The sequence below is a fragment of the Pelobates fuscus genome, chromosome 5 (assembly GCF_036172605.1).
Source record: "Pelobates fuscus isolate aPelFus1 chromosome 5, aPelFus1.pri, whole genome shotgun sequence".
Lineage (NCBI taxonomy): Eukaryota > Metazoa > Chordata > Amphibia > Anura > Pelobatidae > Pelobates > Pelobates fuscus.
Genome location: NC_086321.1, coordinates 171,732,864 through 171,747,369, shown reverse-complemented (window position 1 = coordinate 171,747,369; position 14,506 = coordinate 171,732,864). Strand labels below are relative to the sequence as shown.

The 14,506-nt window shown below is 41.5% G+C and overlaps 1 protein-coding gene across 2 annotated transcripts in view; it reads right to left on the bottom strand.

Annotated features, from left to right (window-relative positions):
• Positions 1–14,506, bottom strand: part of CORO1C (coronin 1C) — a 66,691-nt gene that overhangs the window by 38,803 nt on the left and 13,382 nt on the right. Inside the window, exons 1-2 of one of the 2 annotated variants that reach the window (XM_063454689.1) lie at positions 9,599–9,775; positions 2,229–2,428 (exon numbers count right to left, since the gene is read on the bottom strand). In XM_063454689.1, coding sequence (XP_063310759.1) covers positions 2,229–2,428; positions 9,599–9,650 — 252 coding nt within the window. In that variant the 5' untranslated portion in view covers positions 9,651–9,775. Of the gene's footprint in view, positions 1–2,228; positions 2,429–9,598; positions 9,776–14,506 lie in introns of those variants that run through there. The other variant, XM_063454690.1, reaches the window with a different exon arrangement.

Sequence of the window (14,506 nt, the reverse complement as noted above, 5' to 3'; positions counted from 1 at the left end):
TCTAGAAACGAACTTTGAAGGCAAACACATTACCACATATGGTCCATTTGCTTATAAGTGTAGGATGTGGGAGGAGTGGCAAGCTGGAAGGGAAAGAGTGCCTATGTGTTTGGCAGCTGAGCAGATCTTGTTGGAAAAGTCACATATGCAACATAAAAGGAATGCATGTAAAAGTAAAAAAAAAAAAAAATAGAAAAAAAAGTGTATCAAAGAGAAATAAAGATGCTATTGGAACAATATGTAAAGAGTGGGAGGAGTAGTGTGCAGTAGAAGTGGTTTAGAAAAATGATAGTAACTGGAATAGCTTTCTTGCTAAAGGTTTTTTGAATACATCAGAAATTTATGATGGATGCAGATATAATTTATATGCATAACACTGATCCCTAATATAAATATCAATATTGTCAATCACACTGTTAAATTCAAAAGATTTTCCATTTCATTTTAAAAAGGTTTTTACATAACCTGTAACAAAAGGATCTCCAGTAAGATTTGTTTACGCATGCAAAACTAATGTATATGTATAGCCATTTATAAACAGAACTGTGCTGGAAACCGCTGAATCAATATCCAGTCTAATTTAAGAAGACAAACATTTAGTGTCTCCAATAATGAAGCATTTGCATGTGTACATTAATTGCAAAAACATTTATTTTCAGAGAATTGGCATAAAAAAAAAAATTTAATTTTAATAACAGGAAACAAAATCTTAGAAAATACATAGATCACAAAAAAAATAAATGGGTAAGCTCTTTTAGCATTAAAGAAACACTATAGTGTCAAGAATACAAACATGTATTCCTTATACTACAGTGCTGGAATGCAGCTTTAGGTCCCTTGCCCTTCTCTTTCCGGAGATTAAAGGTGATTTTACTCACTTTTTCTCCCATATCACGCTGGTCTCGTCGCTGTTGGCCCCTCCTACATGGTTGAGATTATTAATTTTGAAGGCGTTGGCGCATGTGCAGCAAAATGCTGCGCCAGTCAGCATCTCCTCAGAGATGCATTGAATTAATGCATCTCTATGGGGAGCGTGGAGATGCTGAAGGCCTGTGCTGCACGTCACAGGAAGCACCGCTAGTGACCGTATTAGTGACTGCAGCTAGAGGTGTAACTAGCCAGCAATGCAAACAATGCATTTTCTCTGAAAAGGCAGTGTTCACAGAGCTAAAGCTCCAGGGACATGGTATAGCAGCGGTTCCCAACCCAGTCCTCAAGTATCACCCAACAGTGCAGGATTTAGGGATTTACCTAGTTGTGGCTAAGGTGTTTTAGACAGAATTATTTTTTTTAATTTTTTTTAAATATACATAATAAAACACTTTAAACACAACTGGGTAATCCCTAAATCCTGGACTGGTAGGGCGTACTTGAGGACTGGGTTGGAAACCACTGTACTACCAGATACCAGAACCACTACATTAAACTGCAGTGGTTGTGGTGACTATACGGTCCCTTTAAACCAACAATTCATGGATTTATTTATTTATTTAACCCCTTAAGGACACATGACGTGTGTCACACACGTCATGATTCCCTTTTATTCCAGAAGTTTGGTCCTTAAGGGGTTAAACCACTTAGTAGATTATAGCTCCAAAGAAAACATGCAAGTATATATTTTTTTCTGCATGTTTTCTGTGTGAGTATATGAATTTTTTTTTTTTTAAATACAACCTATCTGCAGCCTTTGCAAGTCCTTACTCTTTTCCATGCACAGACTTCCTATACCCCAGAGGTTTCCCATTCTGCACACACAGCTTTTCAATGAGTTGTAGAACAGCCCAGCATGCTTGTCACTTCCATTGGCTTCTTGGAGCAAAAAGAAGGGGAATAAAACCTCCCTAGCTGTCTGAGTGAATTAGAAGTGTTATGGCTGATTTCTATTGAAATCTGCCATTTTCTAAACTTTCAAAAAAAATATAGCAAACTCCAGACACATAAAACACTTCAGAAAACAGACGTGCATTAGGTGTGTGGAATGTTCCTTTAACTTCCCCTAACATGTAAATGAGGTTACACTGTGGAATAAAATTGATATGCATAAGACTGACTTTAAAAGATTCCTCTTCATAAAGGTATACATACAAAATATAAACATCATCTAGATCAACGTGGAAAATATTTATTCACAGGCACATTTTCTTCACTAGCTCCATTAACAACCTTTATATTAAAAAAAAAATCCCTTCTCAGTAGTTTTTTTTTTCCAGAAACATAAAATAAATTACCTTCTGCAGGGGAAGAACAAGGAAGGCACCCCCACCGCTTGCCTCAATGATTATGGCAACAAACTTGGTATTCACAGCACAGAATGAGCTGTCCCAGGTGACACGGGAAACCCGAATGTCATCATAGCATTGATCGTTCTTCAGCGCTTGTCCGAAGACATGCCGGAATTTGCTCTGTCGCACAACACGCCTCATAGTTTCTACAGAGAAATAAGAAAAACAAATATGCAGGATTTAACAAAACTGCTGCAGACAATTTAAAATGCATCCATGATCACAGAAAAGAAGAAAAATTACAACTATGGTAGTTAGACACTGCATGAAAGGAACATTTAAGGCGCCATAACGCATCTTAGTTGTTATGTTGCCAGGAGTTCTCAGGTACTATTCCACAATAAGTAGTCCCTTTTTTTTTTTTACGCTTCACAGGATCCTCCACAGTCCAGTCTCCTTTTGGGATGGCACTAATGCAAAGGGTTCCTACTTATTGATGTCAATTCCATCTGTGTTCATTAGTGGAGTGCCAGCTGACTGTCAATTAAATTTGTCCAAAAAATTATATTTTGTCAGAAAACTGACTAATAACCAACGGTATGGCACCAGGGTTATCATGCATACAATGTTGTTAAAGTCCCTTTTCACTTATTCTCTCCTCCTGTTATATTGGTATCCAAATACCGTATATACTCGAGTATAAGCCGACCCGAATATAAGCCGAGGCCCCTAATTTTATCCCAAAAAACTGGGAAAACTTATTGACTCGAGTATAAGACTAGGGTGGGAAATGCAGCAGCTACTGGTAAATTTCTAAATAAAATTAGATCCTAAAAAAAATATATTAATTGAATATTTATTTACAGTGTGTGTATAATGAATGCAGTGTGTGCGTATGTGTGTGTGTATGAGTGCAGCGTGTGTGTATGAATGCAGTGTGTGCATGAATGCAGTGTGTGTGTGCATGAATGCAGTGTGTGTGTGCATGAATGCAGTGTGTGAATGCAGTGTGTGCAGGGCCGGTGCAAGGATATTTGCCGCCGTAGGCAAAACATTTTTTGCCGCCCCCTCCCCCCCCATATGTCCTGACTTCCCTTCCTCCTCCCTCAGTGGTCCTTACCTCCCCACCCCCGTGTTCCTTCACTCCCCCCCCTAGTGGTCCTGACTCACCCCTCCCCTAGTGGTCCTTACCCTCCCCTCCCCTAATGGTCCTTACTTCCCCCTCCGCTCCCATAGTGGTCCTTATCCCACCCCCTCCCTCTCATAGTGGTCCTTATCCCCCTTCTCCCTCCCATAGTGTTCCTTATCCCCCCCATCCCTCCCATAGTGGTCCATATACCCCCCCCCTCCCATAATGGTCCTTATACCCCCCCTCCCTCCCATAGTGGTCCTTATCCCACCCCCTCCCTCTCATAGTGGTCCTTATCCCCCTTCTCCCTCCCATAGTGTTCCTTATCCCCCCCATCCCTCCCATAGTGGTCCATATACCCCCCCCCCTCCCATAATGGTCCTTATACCCCCCCTCCCTCCCATAGTGGTCCTTATCCCACCCCCTCCCATAGTGGTCCTTATACCCCCCCTCCCTCCCATAGTGGTCCTTATACCCCCCTCCCTCCAATAGTGGTCCTTATCCCCCCCCTCCCTCCCATAGTGGTCCTTATCCCCCCCTCCCTCCCATAGTGGTCCTTATCCCCCCCCTCCCTCCCATAGTGGTCCTTATCCCCCCCCTCCCTCCCATAGTGGTCCTTATACCCCCCTCCCTCCCATAGTGGTCCTTATACCCCCCTCCCATAGTGGTCCTTATACCCCCCTCCCTCCCATAGTGGTCCTTATACCCCCCCTCCCTCCCATAGTGGTCCTTATCCCCCCCTCCCTCCCATAGTGGTCCTTACCCCCCCCCCTCCCTCCCATAGTGGTCCTTACCCCCCCCCCCTCCCTCTCATAGTGGTCCTTATACCCCCCCTCCCTCCCATAGCGGTCCTTATACCTCCCTCCCATAGTGGTCCTTAACCCACCCCCTCCCTCCCATAGTGGTCCTTATACCCCCCCCCCTTCCCATAGTGGTCCTTATACCCCTTTTTTTTTATTATTATTTTATTTCTTATTTTTTTTTTTTTTTTTCATCCCCCCTCCCTGCTTGATATATGGCAGGGAGGGGGGCTCTCCTTTCCTGGTGGTCCAGTGGCAGTTCAGTGGGGGGGAGAGGGGGGCTGGCAGAGCTGTACTTACCTTTCCTGCAGCTCCTGTCAGCTCTCTCCTCCTCTGCGCCGTCCGTTCTGCTCTTCTGTCAGCTCACAGTGTAAGTCTACTTACACTGGGAGCTGACCGAGGGAGCTGCACGGACGGCGCGGAGGAGGAGAGAGCTGACAGGAGCTGCAGGAAAGGTAAGTACAGCTCTGACAGCCCCCCTCTCCCCCCAGTCTGTATTATGGCAATGCAAATTGCCATAATACAGACTCTGACTCGAGTATAAGCCGAGTTGGGGTTTTTCAGCCCAAAAAATGGGCTGAAAAACTCGGCTTATACTCGAGTATATACGGTACATACCACAGAAATTGGGCTTACATCATTTTGCCCATGTTGCTTATTCAATAAAGTTATTTCAAAACGGAAGAGACCAAGCATCACTTGACAGAAGACAGGCAAACTCAAAGATGGAGCCGCTGTGCTTAAGTATGTATAAAGCTGAGCACAGTGACATCACCGACATTTTCTCTTTTGCTATAATTGTTGCCAAATTGCATACATAATGATTTGAAGCAGGGCAGACAGTTTCATCCACTATTCAAGGTATTACACATACACACAATACTCGAAAAATTAGAATATCGTGAAAAAGTTAATTTATTTCAGTAAATCAATGTAAAAGGGGGAACTAACATATGAGATAGACGCATTACATGCAAATCAAGATAGTTCAAACCATGATTTGTCATAAGTGCAATGATTTTGGCTTACAGTTCATGAAAACCCCAAATCCATTTACTATTTTACACACAAAAAGTGTATTCAGTATTCCTTCAGTTAAAAATGGAGAGAGGCCACAGAATGAATAAAGGGACAACTGCAGCATTAAAGCAGCTTCTAAATTCCTTCAGCTACATACAGCAGAGATGACATCACTTCTTCAAAGACATTCAAAGTAAATCTAAAAACAATAAAAAATAAAACAAAAATTAAGGAAGCGTCAGCTATTGGGCTGCAGCCAATATGAGCTGGCATGTGTCCAAAAGCATGGCTGTGAGGCTTAACTTCACCTTATTACCAGTAGGGAGATCTCCAAAGACCACTGCATCTGACATCATGTACAAAGTCATGTTTTGGCAGACTAGCAAGGTGAAGAATCACATTTCTCAAAAAAAAAAAAAAAAATTGTTCCTACATCGATAAACAAGTTGAATAACAAAATTAAAAAAAAATGAATACATTTAGTGATTCTAAGTGATTTTACCACTTCTACTTGGCCATGGAGGAAGGAATCTGCATGTGCTTCAGCTTGAAACACTACAAATCCAGAGTTATTTTAAACTTGCGTGCCAACTTTGTTCTGGGCTGTCAAATGTAAATTCGGTCCAAAAAAAAAACCATCTGTCGTCAGCACGCACTGAGCGCTTGCAACAGACGTGTCTACCTTCACACTGTTTTATTGCAGTGCTCCCCGCCTCCCATCACACTGAGAATTTTTTTTCAAAATTAACATTTATTTTAAAGATCCAACCATCCTTCCATGTGCTGGCTGAGAGCTTGTGCATGCATATTGAGTCGTCTAAAATGGTCTCATCAAAGTCTTCTTCTCAATAAGAATCTTTTCAATGGACATTGCTGCGGCTGAGCAGCACCAGGAGCTTCACCTGGCAATGGATTTCAGGTGAAAAACTTATTTTCCAGTGTTTGGAGGGGGTGGGGAGACTAATATCTGTAAAACAAACTGTTTGGTTATTCGCTCCATAGACTTTATAGGTCAATTGGACTATAAAGTCTATGGAGACAATAGGCGATTTTCAATGGTGTAAATACCAGGGAAGTTACAGTACCGCCTTTATTAGATTTAAAATAAAGTCTGAAATACATTTAGGTCACAAGAAATTTAATAATTCTTAAAAAAAAAAAAAAAAAACCTACCAATGCAATGCCCTTGTTTCACAAATATTCTTCTAATTAAAAAAAAGTGTATTTCCCCTATAAAAGTGACACTTCCTTGGCGACAAAGCTTTAAATCCTACCGCGATTTTTAAAATAAATAAATGTAAAATTATATAAGAAATTTCAACGTAGGCGAGATTGCAATTTACTTATTTAGCAAAATAGAACATTATGCAGCCACTCTTAACTGCCTGTTTTCAGACACTTTCTGATACTTGCTGAAACAGCATTCCATTTTAAGGAATGGGATCAAATGTAGTCTGGAATACGTTTTAAGTTCTGATATCCTTTATTCTGGGCGTTCGTTACTAGAACAGAAATGTTCCCACTTCTGTTTGCCCATGATTGTCATTGGCATCATCTGAGAAAAACGTGAGTGCTCCATACTGCTATGGCTAAATGAGGAGATTTATTGAGGACCTACCAATCCATTCTTTGGTAGAAGATCATGGGAATTACTCATCATGTGACCTCTGCTGGGTAGGAATTGTGCAACTGTTGTATGCTTTTAATTAAATACATTGGCTGTAGAAAAGATCAGCATTACATATGGAATAGTTCAAATTAAATCAATTGGCTTGCAGAATTTTTTGCATATTTCACCTTACACAATCTATGTACAACCATTAAATGTCATGGAAACTGTAAATATAGTGTAGAATGGTATAACAAACAAAAAAAAAAAAAAACTGGGGTTAAAGATACATGTTAAACTATACTGTTTATCTGTAGTGAACAGTTTCCTCCTGGAACCGCACAGAGGAAGGGACGCTATAATGGGAAGTGAATAATGGGGGTTTACAGGAGTCAGATCATACAGATCCTCCCCCCACCGCAAAAAAAAAAAAAAAAAAAAAAGTCTCTCTGCTCCAGATAAGTTGCATGTTAAATTAGCAATGCACATGCTCTATAAAATATCTGCTGCATCAGAGTCTGGCATGTCTATGAAACTATCCTACCAAAATTGTGGCATTGTACCTACATGGAATCTTGGCTAGAACAACTACATGTAGGCAACACGTTTTTCAAATTGTGTTTGTAGAAGTAGAAATTATTAGAGGAAGTCTTGCTACTAAAAATTATAAGTTATTGGTACTACATAACAAAATGTTTAGAAACAATCATCTAGACTAGCGGTTTCCTACCTGTAATACACGTACCTCTGGCGGTACAAAACAGTAACCCTGTGGAAACGCACAAAAAATTTTAAAAAAATGAAAAAAAAAAAAGGCAATGAGACCTTGTTATTTCCTCCCATGCAGGAGCAAGAGAAAGAAGCAGAGAGGAGGGGGTGGACCAGCAGTGCAATACCTATACCTTACTCCCAACAACCCCAGCCAGCAGAAGCCACCCCCTTCAGTACTCAAAAGGTACGAAACGGGTGGGTGGCTAAAATTTTGACCTGTATATGTATGTACGTAGTGTGTGTTATCTATGTCAGTATCTGCACTGTATATACATTTGCCTGGGACCAAAGAAAAAAAAAGGAGAAGCAGGGAACCACTGATCATTTTTGGGGCCCAAAAAATAAAAATGTTTCCGACCACAAATATATTTATTTACTATGGTCGCCTTTAGTTTATTGAAGCAGTTTTGTTGTATATATCATGCTTCTAAAGACTCCGTGCTTAATTCTGCCATTTAGGAGTTAAATCACCTTTGTTTCTGTTTATGCAGACATAGCCACTCCTCCCCTGGTCGTGACTGACAAAATAGTTTCATTCAGTTTATATCACCTGCTCTGTAAATTAAACTTTATATACATATAGGAAGTTCCTGCAGTGTCTAAAAGACTATTAAAGCAGGAGATAAGAAATTCCAAATTAAACAAGTTTGCAAAAAAGGAAGTGTAAACATTAGATGACTCTTTCCAGGAAGTCTTCAGGAAGGCTATGCAAGTCACATGCAGGGCGGTGTTACTAGTGCTGCATAAACAGTGATTTAACTCCTAAACAGTGAATTGAGCAGTCACACCGCATGTGTATGATCTATACACCAAAACTGCTTCATTAAGCTAACTTGTTTTGGTGTTTGGTGACAAAAGTGTCCCTTATTGAAAAGGTCATAACACCAAAAAGTTCAGTGAAGCACATCTTTAGTCCGTGCCTATATAATTTTTTTACACTGGTGCTTTATTACCCCATTTTACAATGCTACGGAATTTTGCTGGCGCTATATAAATAAAATAATAAAAACATGTTCCATTATGAACTGGTAATGGTAGGAATATCAAGCAATGACCATGCTCTATTTGATAGGCCTCAACTCGCACAAACAGCTTACAATGCAAACATGGAAACATGCTAAGGTGATTAAAAAAAAAAGGAGTGCTTAAATCTACATAGGTTGTTTATACTAGAAGTAGTCTGAACATTTACATGAATCAATACAGATCATGCAACCAGAGAGAACTGTTTTTTTGTGAATTGACTGCATTAATTAATTGGCACTGCACCGAAACCTTAGAGGTCAAGCCTATAAATGAAGAGGCACTGTGCTCAAGTGCATGCTGTATTAGCAGTGCATTCTGGGAGTACACCAACACATTTAACAATGTGCATTCACTTGACATCAAATGCAACTGCTTGTGCTGCAGTTGCCACCAACAAAATCCCCACACCCGCTGATGAGGCAGGAGTTTACTACAATGCTAAAAAGGCATATTTTGAAAACATTTAGATAGGCAGAGTGAAGTAATAAAAAATAAAATCAGAGTGGAATCAATACATGCATTACAACAACTGACAAGCACAAGTTTCCATTTACGTTGCAGGGCCAAGAAAAACCTCAAGATTTACAGGCAAGAGCCACACACTAATTCCACTTGAGTCAATGGTAGATGCTGTATGAAATTCACACTTCATTTGAAGACAAGACAACCATTAAATGCTGTAAAAAATATATATACAAATATGTATATTTTATCGTTTCACAACATGTAGCCTTTGTTAGGCCTAAGATAGCCATATAAGGGATACGTTCCAAAAAAAAAAAAAGTGATTTTACAATAAAATACAACCAGGACAATAATTTAGCTAGTTAATAACATTTTGAATGTTGAGGTAACAACCCCCGTGCTTAAGATCATAAATACTGCTCACAATGTAGTAGACATTTGAAAAAGAATAAAGTTCCCATTACATAGCAGGTGTTGAATTAAAAGGAGCAAATACATTCTCTACTACACATAGAACACTATACAAAAAGACAGAGTGAGTGACAGATCCATTTACCCGGCACAGGCCCTCCAGTGCCCCCAGGAGAATTGCTTGGCGAGTCTGTCATTGGAATAAGGTGCAGCAAGACCTCAGTATGGATGCAGGCAGTTTTAGAAAAAGGATTACTCGCTGATTTCTGTTCTTTCAAATAGAGGACACCTCTGCTTGATCAACTAGAAAATTTAAAGACCAGCTTGCAAGCTTTGAGGAAATAAAGCAAAGGTGGCTAACGCCCTTTGCAGGTAGGCAGGGCATGCAGCTACAGACCCACCCACACTGCCCATTTGTTACCTATTTAAAGTCTTGCCTAGCCAGTAATTTACCTGTCACATTCACATTAGCCCCAGGGAACATTCCTAAATACCTTTACTGCCCATGCTTCAAGACTATTTCCTGAAACTATTTTAGCAACAGTAAAAACAAGTTGTGGGGTGAATGCTTGGTGGCTGCATATTTCTGCAAGTCAGAACACATCCATGGTAAACCTGAGAAGGATACTTATAGCACGTCCTGCTGACATTTGATACGCAAAGAGTGTAGGAGGGCTTCCGACAACATTAAAATTATTTGGTTTGGGGCAGAGGAGGTTATAACCAAATGCTAAAAAGGCAAGACAATGTATAGTAGCCATGAGTCACATGCCCCACTCCGTTAATTAATATACATTTAAAAACAAACTCATTTTCCTAGCACTATAGTGTTACTAGGTCCCTCCCAGCCCCCGGGTCCCCCTCCCGCTGGGCTCAAGAGTGGTTAAGAGGTTAAACACTTACCTTTCTCCAGCGCCGGGCTCCCTCGGCGTCAGGGGCTCTCCTTCCTATCCGCCGAATGCGCATGCGCGGCTAGAGCCGCGCATGCATTCAATCAGTCCATAGGAAAGCATTTCTCAATGCTTTCCTATGGACGGCAGCATGTTCTCACTGTGAAAAATCAAGACAGCTACTAGAGGCTGAATTAACCCTAATGTAAATGCGAAGCAACAACCAATTCAGTTATGGTGAGGGAAAAAAAAAAAATGTGCGATTGAAAACCCTTTCCACCTGAAGTCTGGATAGTTAAAGTAGCACTATAGGGTCAGGAACACAAACATTTATTCCTGACCTTATAGGGTTAAAACCCCCATCTAGCCCCCCTGGGCCCCTCATGCCTCTAAAAATAAAGTAAAATCTTACTTGAATGCAAGCCTGCAGCTGCATAGTTTGTCCATATTTCCTTTAGACCTGCCCACTGACATCATCAGAAGTTTTCACTGACAACAGCCCTGGACAATCAGCATCTCCTCATAGAGATGAATTGGATCAATGAATCTCTATGAGGAAAGTTCAGTGTCTGCATGCAGAGGGAGGAGATACTGAATGTTTGGATGCATTTTAGGCAGCCATGACCCATGAAGGATCTCTAACAGCCATCTAAGGAATGGCCAGTGAAGTTATCAATGGGCTGTAATGTAAAACACTGCATTTTCTCTGAAAAGATAATGTTTACAGAAAAAGGCCTGAAGGTAATGATTCTACTCACCAAAACAAATTCAATAAGCTGTAGTTGTTCTGGTGACTATAATGTCCCTTTAATACAATGTTACACAAAAATCTGCACACCAGTTAAGCCATAAGACTTGCTTTACGCACAGAAAATGTGTGATCCCGTTTTAAACTATTTTGGAATAAAAGCTCATTTTTAATCGAAAGACCGTAAGTGCAGCCATCTATCTATATACAACGCCCCCCCCCTCCAAGTCGTAGAATAGAAATACTTCCATTTAGCCTCTGCCAACCACAAATATGTAGTTTATGTGCTTATGCCCCTTTAAAGTAGACTTGTGGTCTACAAAAAAACATGTGGATGTGGACCAGACAGGCAGCAATATTTTCTCAAAGGAATACCTAACACGAGTTAGGAGCTAAAAAGAGAAACTGATCTTAAAGGACCACTATAGTGCCAGGAAAACACTCGTTTTCCTGGCACTATAATACCCTGAGTGTGCCCCCACCCTCAGGGTCCCCCTCCCGCCAGGCTCTAGCGGGTGGAAGGGGTTAAACTTACCTCTTTCTCCAGCGCCGGGCTGGGGACTCTCCTCCTCCTCGGCTGAATGCGCATGCGCAGCATTCTCAATGCTTTCCTATGGGTGCCTATAGTGGTCCTTTAACATCACGTTCAACGCCTCCAATGTCTGAATTGCAGCTGCCAAAAGGCAACTTTACATTTAAAAAGAATATTTAGAATATGGAGACATTTGCTATAGCTAAGTAGACCGAATAATACCTATAAATTGAAAATAAATTATGAAGGAAATGTTTTTAATCTTACCTGACTTGTACTGCAAGGTTTACACACACAAAAATGTTTTTAAAAAAAAATGATTTCCCAAAATAAATAAAAACACTGCTCTACAATATTAACATGCATGGTCATAAATTACAAATATCCGTTAAATTCATATGAACTGTAAATGTTGTTCATTGGATAAGTATTTTATTTAAATAAAAATGTATAGCTAATTATGGGAAATTAAAGAAGAAATTGTCACTTCCCTTATTCATTATTCTCTAATGTCTTCGTTCCTTATTTTCTCAGCCCACAGCATGCTAGTTAAAAGGAGCACTATAGGGCCAGGAACACACATGTAGTCTTGACCCTATAGAGCAAAACCCACCATTAAGGTGGCTTGCCACCTCCTTAACCCTCTTTAAATCATGAAAAACTCTTTATTTCCCGTGCTGTGCAGGTCTGCAGGCACTGGCCCTGCCCCCTTGGTGACAATCAGAATTGACGCTTTTTAGCCAATCCAATGCTTTTCCATGGGAAAGGTCAATGTGGTCTTACTTGGATATTACCCAACAGTAAAAAGGAAGTGTGAATGCTTTGAATACAGTATTTATTAAAAACCAAATTGGAGGATAAATGTGAAAATTCAATATTAGAAATGGAATGAAAGCATCCAGTGGAAAAAAATGATGTGTAAAAACCACATTATGTCAGTGACAGTAAATTGAAAAATAATTGTTCTATATGAAAAATCAGGTATATATTTTATCATGTCAACAATAATTTACCGCTGGCAGCCATGCCGAGCAGTCGCATACAACATGGGCTCCAAGGCAAAAACCTAAAAGAAGCCGAAATAAGCGAGACAAAGCCCTCAAATTTGCTTGCACATCAGCCCCAGCCTAAGGGGCCCACCGAAGCAACATTACCAGCCAAAAGTCCCAACTTCCAGCGACAGTATCTTACCGGAGATCGACCCAAGGCCTACGGAAGGCAAAAGCAAGCGACGCAAGGGAGGCGGCCGATCCCTCCGCAGCAGCCTTCTTGGACAAAGGTCTCCCCGGAGGACTCTACCTCCCCCCCCCCATGCCAGCGGGGGATATCCCGGCAAAAACAATCAACGACCCAGCACCAGGGAATCACCCTGAGAAAAACATGGTGGACACCACGTGAGAGACCCGACCCAAAATGGCGAGTACCACATTGGCCAGCAGAGTCGGCAACTGAACAGCGTGAACCTGCACTGTGCTCCGTGGACCGCCTGATGCAGACACTAAGCGAGCACTTCCACCAGCTATGGGTCAAACTAGAGACCCACATATTCTCTATGGCGCCTGATCCTCAAGATGGAGGACGGGGTGGCAAGAACCGGAGGGTGAGGAGGACTCCCTCGGGCCTAATGCATCCAGACAAGCCTGCACCTCACATTGCTGGCCCACCTGGGCCGAGGGCCACCAAGGGCACGACCCAGAGGCATCACCCACATGGACGGCCACCACAGAAGGCGGCAGACCATCAGCTCCCCCCGTTACTCCCACCATGGGATGGACCCAGCCCAAAGAAGAGCCTGGGTCCATGGAGTAAGGATGTTGGCCTTCATCCCGGCCCGGGGCTGGAGAGAGGACGCACCTCGCCCCCATCAAACAGCCACCTATGTACCCACCCCTACAGCAAGAACGGCCAGTAGGGCACAAGGTCCAGAGCGAGGAAGCAGCCCATGTGAGATCCGCTGCCAGATCGCCTTTTCACCACCTCACAACAGCCACAAAGAGCCCCCAAGCGCCGGCATCGGCTGATAATGGACTCACACTGCAGGTCTGGTCTCCAGCAGCACTAGGCTGTGACCCTGGTGACCGTCACTGACTACCTACCACACCAAGCCACTGACTTACGGATACCAGCGGTACGAGACCCACATTGAACAGTAACATTACTAACACATGGACAAGCGGAAACCCAATGGCTTACATGCCCTATACGCCCTATATGCTAAGTTTAAGTTTTTGATTCTCTCAGTTAGGCATTTATTCCTACAGCGTGCATCATGAAAACGGGACATTGACTTATATCGGCATTTTAGACCGTAAGCTGAACATGTCTCTACTAACGTGCCTTTTCTTCTCACTATTTCCTTTATTGTTATAAGCTAAATTGTGCACTGGTTGCTTATATGCGAAATCACATTTAGAACGCCTGCCGTTTGTTTCCACACTAGCTTTGCCATTAGTTCTAACAGATACTCTAGACTTATACTGTTAAGCCTGTTTAGTATATATCTACTCGCAATTCTAAATTCCACAAAGCGACACCTATTAGCTTGCTATCTTAACGTGATATTTAAAAAAAAAAAAAAGTGCATTGTACATCTACCCCCCACTGTAACTAATGTCTTGAAACCTGCATATGGAATGTCGTTGGGGTACCGATGTACGCATGTGACCAATATACGCACTGCAAAAATACAAAATTTAAAAAAAAAAAAAAAAAAAAATCAATAATTTACCAGCTTTTCTAATGTTTCTAATCAGTATAAGCTATAAAGTGATACTTCAATAAAATTCACTGTATGAACACAAACCTAATTTTACAAACTGCTCTACAGCATTGCTTGCAAGAATAATACAACATACCTTTATGAGCGGAATTCTCCCTTTGGCC